This window comes from Myodes glareolus, chromosome 23 (assembly GCF_982192425.1).
Source record: "Myodes glareolus chromosome 23, mMyoGla1.1, whole genome shotgun sequence".
In the NCBI taxonomy this organism is placed as follows: Eukaryota; Metazoa; Chordata; class Mammalia; order Rodentia; family Cricetidae; genus Myodes; species Myodes glareolus.
The window spans coordinates 38,263,148-38,276,452 of NC_142048.1; the positions used below are offsets into that span (position 1 = coordinate 38,263,148).

Consider the following 13,305-nt stretch of genomic DNA (forward strand, 5'->3'; position numbering starts at 1 on the left):
AACTTGTTTTGTAAACCAGACTGGCCTTGAACTCATAGGACTCCGACTACCCCTGCCTCCCAAGTCCTGGGATTAAAGGCATGCGCCGCCACCACCCAACTGAACTTTCATATCTTCTTAAGACCTAGGCAATTTGTCATAGACTTTTCCTTTCCAACCATCAGCTTCTACAGGTAACCCCTTTCTGTAATCAATAAACTCATCTAGTATTTCAGTATGTGACATAGATAGAATGTACTTCACGGATTATTGCACTGACTTTTATTCTTTGTAAGCTTGTAGTCTGTCTTTAACTTAAATACCTTGGGTTAATTTAGGTAGGTGGCACACTCCTATAACTAGCACTTGGGAGGATTAGCACTAGGTTAGCCTAGGCCGTTAGAAGATAATCTGGGCTTTAGTGAAACCTTACTTCAAAACATGTCTGGAAGGCGGTTTGTTTGCTTATTTGTTGTTGTTATTTTTTTATATGACTTATAGTAAGATTTTATTATGCTTTTATTTCTTTGGTTAAATAAATTTTATATTTATTATAGTTCATCCTTAGTATTTTTAATGACTCAAACAGTTAAAATAGAATTGAACTAACTAAACACCTTGGTCTGTTTTTCTCTGACTGTAAAGCGAATTAAGAGGCATTTAGCCTATTATATTCACATATTCACAATATGTGAATGCTTAAAATTCCTGGTGAAATTGGGTGTTTTTGTCAACTTTGAAGTCATACTTTGTTAAGGCATTACATGGGTCTTCATTTGTGGTGAAGAGGTTACACTCCACTGTAAGGGTCTCCTCTCCCTGCCATCTGGTCATCTTCTGGGAGAGCACTGTAAACAGTGAGGCTTTAAGTTGTTTGACCACATCCTCTGCTATAGCCACATGAACAACTGCATCCCTTCATTCGAATCGTGATTGAAGTAATTGTCTTGGTTTAATAAGCCAAAGACCATAATTCAGACAAGTGACTCTGCCTCCTATTGAGAGCTTTTCCTCAAACTGTAGTTCTGCGTTTTTTGTCAGCTTGCCTTGTAATGTACAGCTCTGTTTGCTCTTTCCTTCTGGTTGTGGATTCTCTTTGTCAGTGGCTGACCTCCTGGGGTGTGTTTCTCTCGTGTTATTGACTTAGTAGTTGGATGATTCAGCCTTCAATCACTTCTTCTGACAGCTTAGCGTTTTCATGTTTTTAGTATTCCTTTTTCCTGAAGTTTTGTTCCATTGATTTTCCTTTTGTCCAAAATAATTTCTGTGTCCTTTTCATAGTCCAGATGTTAACTGTTGCACTTATGTATATTAACTATTGTAGCCCTCTCCTCTTAGATCAATGCTGTGCCTTTCTTAGTGTCCAACCCTGTTTGACCTTCTGTGCTGCTGTATTTACTGTATCAAATTCTGATGTTTAGTCCTCAGTTATAAAATATTAAGTCCACTTAATTCTTCCGTAGCATACCATTAGAATTTTTCTGTCATGATCATTCTATAGCAGCCCAGTAATGTGTGTAGAGTGGAAGTGTGCAGTACATGCATTGTGTCCCCTGAATTCCTCTGTTTCCTGGGACTCTGACATACTTTATGCTGCCCCTTCTGTTCATATATATGACTACCCTCTCCCTGGGAGGTGGAAGATCATTTTTTCCGGCGCTGGAAGAGCTTTAGTGTACCATATTTTAAGCTCCACATTCACAATTTGTTGCTCAGAAATCTGCTCTCTTATTCCATATAGATACTTTCCAAAAATATACCAGAATTCCTTCTAATTAACTATAACACTGTGTAATATCAACTCCCACTTAAAATGTAGCTTCCTATCTAGAGTGCTCATGTCTATGAGAAAGGAAATTTAGATTTATATTGTAATTTCTGGAGCTCAGCTGCTATAACTGGGTACATTTATAGTCAACCTGCGTATTTTCGCAGAAAGTGACCATATACATTTTTCTTTCAAATTATAATAAAAACAAAAGCTTGGACTCAAATAAATTCATTGTAAATATGATTATAAAGTCGCCGCTGCCACCACCACCCAAGTAAAAGATTTTTTTCAGTTAAAATAATTTTCTCTCCACACAAATCTTAGGAGACATGGCATTTACTTTGCATGCTGACCTATTTTTAGCTCGTAAATGAATAAACTTTACTTTAAAGATTTTATATTTTATACTGATGTAGACATGAGTAACTCTCCCCCACACACACACACAGAAAATAACTAGGGAAGCAAAGCTGTGATTCCTTCCAAATACCTAAGCGTGTTCTCTGTTTCCCCATACCAGTGAGGTCTAAAAATAATTAAAGAATTGATTGAATGTTAGGGGAAAAGTACTGTTCTGTCATTTTCACTTTATCCCTGTTGGTGACTGGTCAGTGAGTGCAGCCCACCCACACCCAAGGGGAGGGATTATAATCAGGACAGGAATACTAGGGGCTGAGGATCTCTGGCAGCCATTTTAGAGGCTCCTTTGTAAACTGGAGTATAGTAATTCCAGGGTTCCTTTGCTCAGGCCAGGGGCTTGGGCAAGGAGATTTACATCCTTTTTTTTTTTTTTTAACTGCAAGTCTATATATTAAACTTCATTTATTTCTCTAGAATGTGATTATAAATATTCTTTCTTTAGGGTTTTGTTTTGACTTCTAATCTGGTTTTGACACCCTTCAGCTGTATACTATGTGCATCAATTAAAAAGATTTTGAAGTGTATAATCTAAAGTTACCACCTATATATGAGGCCATGTTTCTATTGTCAGCTGTGTTGTTTAAACCAAAGTATAAAATATATCGATGAGATATATTCACAAATTATGTTAAAGCCAACTCTAACTTAAAATGTAAAGATTCCTATTTTGTAAACTGTTCTATTTCAAAGATGAATATTTGATCTGGTGCCTTACTGTCTTTTGAAAGCTCTGTTGAAAACTTCTTTTGGGTGATTAGAAGTGATTTGCCCATTTTGTAGAATGAAACAATTATTCTTCAATGGCCACTTAGCAGTAATATGCTAAATTTCTTCAGAGAATGAGCAGTGGTGTTCCTTGCCCTGAGATGACCCAGCTCATTGTGTAATGTTTAAAAATCAGAGCTCGGGGCCTGATTTGTCCTGTTGTGTTAAAGTGTAAAGATTAAGAAAGTTATGCACATATAAAAATGTATTTAGTTTGTGTACAATGTTCTACCCACAGGCCAGAAGAGGGCACCAGGTCTTATTATGGATGGTTGTGAGCCACCATGCGGTTGCTGGGAATTGAGTTCAGAACCTCTGAAAGAGCAGCCAGTGCTCTTAACCTCTGAGCAATCTCTTTGGGTTGGATACTTATGATTCTTTAATCTTGTATGAGTTAGATTTTTAAAAGTCTATAAAAATATTTTAGTTCTCCGAAGAAAGGAAAAATGAGGAGCGACAGACCTATATTTATCCCAGAGCCTTTTTCTGTCCTGGAAAACTATCAGTGCCATTCTGGCCACAGGTGATTTCAGAACGTTGCCACTGGGTGGAGGTAGAGTCACAATTACTACAGTCCACAAAGCTATAAGGAAATCAGCAAGCTGCTGCTTGTCATCTGAGATGAATCACCAGAACTCAAAGGCCACCATTCTGTGCAAACATCGAATGTGTGTTAGGCAGCAGGATTGCTAACCTGACAATTTATGAGCTTAAAAACCATCTCTCTCTTTTTTCCAAACTGGAGTTTCTGATGTTGCTTCTTTATAAAAATGACCTGTGGTCTAAACCTAAACTTTAAGTCTAACTGCTTCCTGAGTCCACTACTGGCTTGCTTACTTCCTGGCACTGGGAATTTTCTTATCTAAGGTAGGCTTGCTTTTGCCATACTGTGATTAAAATGCTTCTCCCTTCCCTCTGTTCTTCATTTCTGCTACCCACATGATACTGAATTTGGGATCTTCCCATTTTCAAGCTGCTAATCCATCTATCTGAGGGCAAACAGAAGATGGTAGAATTGCAATCAGAAAAAAACATGGCAGTGATCATTCGTCTCCCATCACACTGGGTCTCTGTCTTAATTCTCCATCTGCCTGAAGCAAATGCAGAGTGTTTTTACTGAGCTAGAAGGCTGCCAGTCTTCTTAAGCAGCTTGAATGAAGGTCATGTTTATAAAAGGAAACAGGTTCTTTAACTTGCGTGGTAGTCATAGCACTATAGACAGGTGCCAGAGCTTATATCCTCCAAAGAGCTGTTACAGATTTGGTATGTAATTTCTTTCATTTTGCAGATTACATTGGATGTGTTGGCTGATATGGGTCATGAAGAATTAAAAGAAATAGGCATCAATGCATATGGACACCGCCACAAGTTAATTAAGGGCGTTGAAAGACTTTTAGGTGGACAACAAGGTGAGCTATTTTAAAAATATTTTTTATATTTATATGTATCATATATTTTATATATAATTTATGAATATTTTAATAAATATTTCTTATCTAAGTTCTGAATATAAAGACTGGTTTGAGAGTCTGAGCGCGTGCAGATAACAGGTATAGCGCCCGCTGCCTTTCTCAGCTTAACTAATCACTTTCACTAACTGGGCAAGCCCAGGATCATCCCTCTCCCTATCTCCATATATCCAAAGAGACTTTGTGACCTGAATTTGCTCTCAAATCTTTGGTTTTTTTTCCCACTGCTGTCATCTAACTCAAGCCACCATTCTCTCTGCTAGGCCTCAGAGCCTCTGTCAGCTTCTCCCCTGCCTGCATCTTGACCTCCCTGGGGGCCTTCTCCAGTGCCACCAGAGGACCCTCCAGCATGAGTCTGACCCTCTCTCCTGCACTGAACCCATCCATAGCACCCTGTGCTGTTGGGGTAAAATCAGACACTGACACGTGACTTTTCATAATCTGACCTTTCTTATTTCAATTTGAGCTCTTCTCCCACCCTCAGGACCACAACTCATCCGTGTCCGTCCCCCGTGCCCGTCATAGTCACAGGCATCTGCTCTTCCATGTTTACTGTGTTTCTTCTTGGTAGAAGCATTGCCGTAGAGGAGAGAAAGTAAAGACAAGGAGACAAGTCGTTTCTCTATGGAGCTGATTAAGAGTTTCAAGAATTGCATGCAACCAAACTCAGACAATTTTGAATTTGATTCTTGGGTTTTTTTTTCCAAATATGTATTTTAGTCAACCTTTGAAATGAACAGATAAATTCTGTTGGTGACCATTTTAAGCCATCCCAAGAGTTTTCTAGGACAATTCTTGTGTTTTAGAGCTCCCTCCATTATAATTCAGTGCGTGTGTCTCTTTTGAGTATGCACATCATCCGCTTTGTTTATGATTTAGTTCAGTTCAGCAGGGGTTGAACCCTGCTGTGTAGGAGTTCATGGGAGTGCCTAAGTCCCTCAGCACCTAATTTCCTCGTGCGCCTCTGGTAGATTTGCTTAGCAGACTGTATTTGAGGTGGAGATTGAAAAGTGCAAGCTGTTCCAAACTGTCAGTTATTTATAACCAAGTTTTTCATAAACTTAGTGGAACGGGGGTGATGTGAACTTGTGCTTTATATGTTTGTTTGGTTTTTGTTTTTTCTTCTACAGGAACCAATCCATATTTGACTTTTCACTGTGTGAATCAGGGTACTATTTTGCTAGATCTTGCTCCAGAAGACAAAGAGTATCAGTCAGTAGAAGAAGAGGTAATAGACATCAAAAAGTTTCTATTTTCCCAAATTCTGTTAAGACTATTTTCCAGGAGACATCAGCTCACCTTATTCTGTTCTGGGGTCACTGCCTGTTGCTCATTCTCAGTCCCCAGCAAGCATTTGAATGTGATCATAAACTAACACTATACATTGCTGTTGTATCACAAGTCTATGTGTAGAATAGCTCTGTCTTTTTATCCTGCAAATTTTGCAAGTTTTAAATCATGCAAATAATAATTCTTTGAGAACATTTTCATACAGTAAGATGCACCTAAGAATGAGAGAACAAGAACCTTGTCTCGTAAACAGAAAACACCTTCTAGGCTTTTTTTTTTTAATGTAATTATTAAGTGTGTTTCTTTAGGACAGTGTCTGGTTACATGTGCTTCTATCTTACAATTAATTTCCGCAATCAACACCATTTGTAATAATTACTTGTGAAAAGGGTATAGGAATTTCCTCTGCACTGGTGTCTTGTCTGTCCTGCCCCTTAGGCCATATCTAACTGTCATTGTGAGTCAGCTGCCTGGCAGCGTATACAAACACCCAAGCAGAAACTGGATTGCCTCAGTTAAGGGTTCTCTGTTGTTGTTTGCTTAATTTTTTTTTTTTAATTTTTAGTGCTCATATTATCCCCATTCAGTGCTAGGAAATCCCACTAGACAAATACAGAATTGTCGTGCCCTGTAGTAATGTTTCAGTTCTCATTCAGGAAGATGGTGTATCTTCTGGTACCTTATTGACCCATTGTCCCTTAGTAAATTCTGGCCATGTAAGATGAATGCTGGACATTCCCCTATGTGGAGTGTGAGTAGAGCTCACTCCACGTCAGTTGCTAGAGACTCGGGCATTTCTGTGATGCTGACTTGAAACCTGGGTTCTCACTTAAATCTTTAAAACACCTTCTTTTCCATAATAATTTTCAATTTCATAATGAAGGTATTAGCAGTTCAGGAGGTTACCCATTTAATTGTGAAAAACACTCAGCTTCTCTTGCCTGAGTTGATATATCAAGATTCCAAAGATAATTGAGAGAAAATGAAATAATATTTTTAAAATATTTATTTTTAGCATTTAATCTAATGTGGTTTCAGTTGAATAACATTTTAGTTTTACTTATTCAGTTCCTTTTCATTCTCAGTAACAAAATAGTAATCATACATTATTTAAAGTGATTTTTTTTCAGTTTCCCTATTATGTTTCAAAAAATTCTTCCAAAACTTTTATCAGAAAATGCTTACATTAGTATTCATAACCATTTCCTGACACAAATACTCATTAAATGTGTTGATCAGTGTGTAGAGAGCCCCTGTTTATGAGATTCAGACTCATCAGGGAGACAGCTGGGAGAACTGGAATATTCTAGAGATAGCAGAAGGAATGCACACTGTTGGCTCTCGTGAAGTTAATTATTTCCCTTTGTTCTGCAGATGCAGAGTACTATTCGAGAGCACAGAGATGGTGGAAATGCTGGTGGCATCTTCAACAGATACAATGTCATTCGGGTAAGTTTGTAAAGTTTTTATGGTGAAAATTGGATTACAAAACTAATACAAAAATAATGAAAAGAATTGTAAGAATTTTAGAGGAAAAGATTCAAATTGTCAAAAATAATCATCTGTTGTCCTGAAATCACCTGTTCTCTTCACTGTAACCTCTAACCCTCAATACCAAACTGGACCAAAAATTGAGACACCCTGAAAACAGCGAAGCTCCAAACAGAAGGCCCGTCACATGGCAACTGGTGTCAGTGCCACAGATGTCCGCCATCACGGACGTCCTGTGCATCCTCAGATCCTCAATAGCAGTGGCTTTTTGCTTTAAACCATTTGAAAGTAGCATTTAGTAAAGCCTAGATAGTCTGTCTACTTGTCATCCATGAGATCAGAATGCATGTCTCTCAAGTCACAGAAAAAGCTGTGTGGCCATTGCCTGCTTTTCAGGGGCTGGAGTGAAGGTGAGTTGTGTCTGTTGAGAACTGGTTTAATCATCTCTTAATAGATTTACAGGGATTATCCTGGTGTATATCAAATAAGCCATAAAAGGTTTTGTTGTTGGTTGGTTGTTTAATACAAAGTAGAGGCAGCAAGGAAATGGCTTAGTGGATATAGTGTGAGCTATATCCACACAAACACAAGGGGGCCGAGTTGGAATCCCCGGCATGCATGTGAAGACCAGGCATGGTGGTGTGCACCCTATCTCAGCCAGGAGACAGAGATAGGAGGATCCCGAAAGCTCACTCAGCTAGTCTAGCCAACGTAAACTTCAAGGTCAGTGAGGGACCAGCCTCAAAAATAAGGTGGAGATGATAGAGTAGAATTCTCATCCTTGGTTTCTGCCTTCACACTCACGGGCACTCGCTTTCCTGCACATGTGCACACACAGAACAGCAATGGAATGCTAAGTAACAAGAACTGTAAAAGTTGTGTCACGGAAAGCTAGCCTGTTAACTGAATTCCACTGACACAGTGACTTTTAGATAATGTATCAAACAAAACAAAATTGACACCACCAAAGGGAAAACTAATATTTATATATTTACATTTAACTAGTAACAACTTTTTCCTTCCTTCCTGAAGATTCAGAAAGTTGTGAACAAGAAGCTGAGGGAGCGGTTCTGTCACAGACAGAAAGAGGTGTCTGAGGAGAATCACAACCATCACAACGAGCGCATGCTGTTCCACGGTGAGGGACGGGAGAGCCCACGGGATTAGTAATGTGTTTGCATGTATTGGACAGAAATGATTCCTAGTTTTCTAATGATTTGCATGTTGGCACAGTCTTTCCCAAGTATGTGCGATGTGAATGGCTTTCTGAACTTCTGAACTCAAATTCCAAATTGAGCCCACCTGGGTTTTTCTTTTTCTTCTTTAGTATTAGTGTATTTGGTGAAAATAGTATAAAGTCATTTTTCTACCTTTATATTTCAGGTTCTCCTTTCATTAATGCAATTATTCATAAAGGGTTTGATGAGCGACATGCATATATTGGAGGGATGTTTGGAGCTGGAATTTACTTTGCTGAAAACTCCTCAAAAAGCAACCAATATGTTTATGGGATTGGAGGAGGCACAGGCTGTCCCACACACAAAGACCGGTCATGTTATATATGCCACAGGTGAGCGTCCTGCAGCAAGGGGAATGGTTGCCACCCTCTGCTAACTAAATGAGTTTAGCAGTTGCTGTTGAACTTGCTGGTCAGCCTTTGCTCTAGAGCAGTGACTGAAGTGCTGGTACCAGTGGTGTGAACCAAACCCATGCACTCGGTGCAGCTTGTATGAAGCTACATTTCAGTCCTTACTCAGCATCTTTACTACAAAACACTAAGAATGAGTACCATAGGACGAAAACCATTGTCACGTCTGAACACAGAAGCCCAGGTCATGAGACCCAAGGTCACATTTCGGCTGTTTCTAGTGATGTGGCTTGTTTTTAGGCAGCTTAATAATAATTCCCCTTGGAAAGTCCAGCTTCAAAACATCAGCTTTGAAATTAATAGCAAGCAAATGAATGTCAGCTTTGTCGTTATTGCTGCTGTTGTTGTTGTCTGAGGGTTTTTTTGTTTTTTGTTGTTTTTCTTTTTTTGGTTGGTTTGGGAATTTTGTGGGGTTTTTTGTTTGTTTGTTTGTTTTCAAGACAGGGTTTCTCTGTGTAGCCCTGGCTACCCTGGAACTCACTCTGTAGATCAGACAGGCCTCAAACTCAGAGATCTGTCTGCGCCTGCCTCCCAAGCTCTGGGATTAAAGGTATGTGCCACCACCGCCCAGCTGAATATCAGCTTTTTAAAATAGGATTTTATAATTCAGAAGTTGGAGAAAATTATATTTAAATGAGTGAAAAAGCAATATTTCTTTCCCCACCAATAGAAAACAATAAAAAGATTAGGATTTATTACATTTGTTTTTGATTATTTATTCTTGGCAGTTTCATACATTGTATCCTGTCATACCCCAGCTACCCCTTGCACATGCCCCAGACCCCACCTTCCTTTCCCCACCAATCTTCATGTCTTCATGAGTTTTGATCATTCTCTCAGTCTGATTGAGTTACTGAAATGTGCATGAGTGAAGCTGGGTAACCCACCATAGCCACACCCCCAAAGAAAAATAAACTTCCTCTCCCAGAAGCCCTCAGTTGCCTATAGCTCCTCAGCTAGGTATGCAGCCTCATGCTCCAGTCTGTGCTGGAATATCAACTGGCTTGATCCAGCGTGGATGATGACCATATCCTGTCCTAAGGCAGCATCTCACAGATCTCCTCGCTATCCTCCTGCTCTTCCATCGGTTCCATCCCCTCCGCAATGTTCCCTGAGCCTTGGCCAGGTTGATGGAGATGTCCTCTGTAGGGCTGAGTGCTCAGCATCTGACCGGTTGTAAATCTACATTGTTTGCTGCCTCCTGAAAAAGCTTCCCTAGTGTGGAGAGTAGCACTACTAGACAGGTATACTCATGAACATTTAGGTGGCAGCTTTAGATCATGTCCTTTTCACAAAACAACAATAGTAGATTTCCCCCAGCTCTCCCCAGCATGGACTTTGTCTCAGTTTACAGTGCCATATGCTACTTTTTAAACTACTCAATGTATCTTTTTAGAAAGTTATGTGAATAAGGTATCTTACGATTCAGTTAATACTTTAAAATGTAAACTTGAAATTCCTCATAACTAATGCCCTTAAACTTATCTGCAATTGCATTATTTTTTAAACTAGTCATCTGCAACTCTAAGATGGATACTATGTCCTCAGAAGGAAACTTTTTTTCCATTAAGAGCAGCACTGTAATTAAAAACAGAGAAATTCCTAAGGATCAATGATATCTCAAAACATTCCTCCCATGGAGGCAGGGCCTAAAATGAACACTAAAGTGAACCTAACTTAGGATTAATGGGCACTCGGTAAAATTAGACAGACAAGTTTATGTCCTAGCCAGGATCTCTTAAAAAATGGAGCCTGAACAAAAGCATGCAGCTTGCACTTGATTGGCAAGGGTAGTCCCCAGGAAGCAGAAAGGAAGGAGGCAGAGCACACACAGTGATGAGCATGGGGAGCAAGCTGGTCACGGCTCCATTAATAAGTACAGTTCGTTGTGCAGCCCATGAGATGCCTTCAGAGGAACCACAGAAACTGCTGTGTCTCAGAACAATGACGTTTGAGTGGAGAAAAGAAATGGATTTTCTCTGCTGGCTCGCATCTCATATTTGCCTCCAGGTGCTCACCCCTGTTTCTTAGCTGCTGCATCTACATAATACCACAAATATGAACCAAGCTGGCTCCAGCACCTACTCACTTGTATCTTCGTGCTCTGACTAGGTTGGTTTATCAGACTAGGTCTATTCCTGGAAGCAGAAAACAGGAGGCCGAGACCTGTCTAGTCAAGTATCGTGTCATATAACATTGAGAATGCCCAAAGCTGCTGACAGGACACTATGCCATGATATTAAAGGTGGAGCTGAGAAAGCCTCTCTGGGGCCTGGAGAGATGGCTCTGCAGTTAAGAGCACTTGTTACTCTTGCAGAGAGCCTGAGTTCTAGAATTCTCATGGTGACACACATCCATCTGTAACTCCAGTTTCAAGTTCCAGGAGATCTGACACTCTCTTGGCTTTCGTGGGTACCCGGCATATACATGGTGTACAAACACACATGTAGGCAAAACCTCATATAATATAAAATAAAACTTTAAATAATGTGTCATCCTAATATAGAAGGAGACCTTTTTTTTCCTATAAGACCTACAAGAAAATACAAGTGGTAACCAAGCCTTTATCCCAAAGGGTTACCAGTGGCATCCAGCTGAAAAGCCAGCAAGACAACTCAGTCATAACACAGAGATCATACTCCATTACTACACAGTATTTATATTTAACAGTGGGACTAATTGTGTTACTTAGTTAAATGTGTAGTGTTTAAGGGTTGACTTTCTTTAAAGGGTTGGGCAGTAATTATCTTGAACTTTGTGTGTGTCCTTGCATCTTTGTCAAAGACTCTCCCTTCCCTTGGAATGCAGAAGCAGCTGTGTAAATCAGTGCTTGGCTTTAGTCTAGTAAGATCATATTTATAAAACCAGGTGCCAGCTAGTTTTAAACCAATGGCTATAGCTTATAATTTCCAGTCAACCAGTTTTTCTTACCCTGTACAATATTTAACATCTGCCTCAATTTCAATATTAGATTTTCAGTCCTGTATTTAAGCTAGTTGATTTTTGGTTTTTCAAGACAGGGTTTCTGTGTATAGCCGTGGCTGTCTTGGAACTTGTTCTGTAGACCAGGCTGGCCTCAAACTCACAGAAATTTACCAATGCCTCCCAAGTGCTGGGATTAAAAACATGCATAACCACTGCCCAGCGAAACTAAGTATTTTTGTTCATGTTTCACTTTCTTATTGCTATGTCTATTATCCCAGCATTTACTGTTTACCCATAGTGAGTCAAGCCTGATCTTGTCTGGGGAGATGGCTCAAGAAGTGAAAGCACCTGCCAGGCAAGCGTGATGACCTAGGTTTGAATCCCCATAGTCAATGTAAAATCTAAGTGCATAGCATGAGTGTTTGTAAGTCCAACACTTCTCCAGACTCCACGGGAGCTCTGAGGCCAGCCAGCCTCGTTACACAGAGGCAAAAAAAAGTTTAAAAATAATTTAAAAAAAAAACAAAACTCTACCAGTAGAAGGCAAAGACCAGCATTCTGGGGTGGGGGGGGTGGGCATGCCACATGCTAACACACATACACACACACACCACACAGCAATATTAATCTCAGGTACTGTTCCCACCTGATTCCTTTCTTTCTGTGCACTCATGTGCAAACTCAGTTTTCTCTAATTATCTTTTTGTGCTTGGCACAGCTCATTTCCCAGCCCTGATTTACCCGTTCCTATATAAAGGGTCACGAGTCTAATAAGATTCTTTTTTTTTTTTTTTTTTTTTTTGGTTTTTAAGACAGGGTTTCTCTGTAGCTTTAGGATCTGTTCTAGAACTAACTCTAGTATACCAGGCTGGCCTCGAATTCACAGATATCCGCCTGCCTCTGCCTCCCGAGTGCTGGGATTAAAGGCGTGCGCAACCACTACCCAGTTCTGTAAGATTTTTGCTGCACAAGTCTCTCAGTTCCTCCACTCGTTCTCACCTTTCCTCTCCTGTGCTCATAAATAACTGAGTTCGAAGCCAACCTGGTCCACAGTTCCAGAATGACAAGGAAGACCTATTTCCAGAAAAAAAAAAAAGTGCACACCTTTGTGTGTTTGTGTGTATGTGTTTGTGTGTGTGTGCCCTATGCTAGATTCCTATGCTACTTCAACTCTGCCTTAAACTGTTGGTCTAACTATTGATATTGAGTCTGATAATTGTTAGATAGTAAATTGGTATATCAAATTTTATCCCATTGCTACACACACTTGAGAATAGCATTTAAATTAGGTCGCATTGTGTGGAGTTTTCTTTTTTTAAAAACACTAATAAATCTAGCAGTTACATTCTAAGTATTGCTTTGTTTTTTCTTTAGACAAATGCTTTTCTGTAGAGTGACCCTTGGGAAATCCTTTTTGCAATTCAGCACCATGAAAATGGCTCACGCTCCTCCAGGGCATCACTCAGTTATTGGTAGACCAAGTGTCAATGGGCTGGCGTATGCTGAATATGTCATCTACAGAGGAGAGCAGGTATGTTACTGGTCAA

General features: G+C 39.7%; 1 protein-coding gene across 1 annotated transcript in view; it reads left to right on the forward strand.

Annotated features, from left to right (window-relative positions):
* Tnks (tankyrase) overlaps positions 1-13,305 on the forward strand; it is a 138,737-nt gene that overhangs the window by 117,752 nt on the left and 7,680 nt on the right. Inside the window, exons 21-26 of the mRNA XM_085680807.2 lie at positions 4,224-4,344; positions 5,535-5,632; positions 7,069-7,143; positions 8,218-8,323; positions 8,569-8,755; positions 13,133-13,289. Coding sequence (XP_085536933.1) covers positions 4,224-4,344; positions 5,535-5,632; positions 7,069-7,143; positions 8,218-8,323; positions 8,569-8,755; positions 13,133-13,289 — 744 coding nt within the window. The remainder of the gene's footprint in view (positions 1-4,223; positions 4,345-5,534; positions 5,633-7,068; positions 7,144-8,217; positions 8,324-8,568; positions 8,756-13,132; positions 13,290-13,305) is intronic.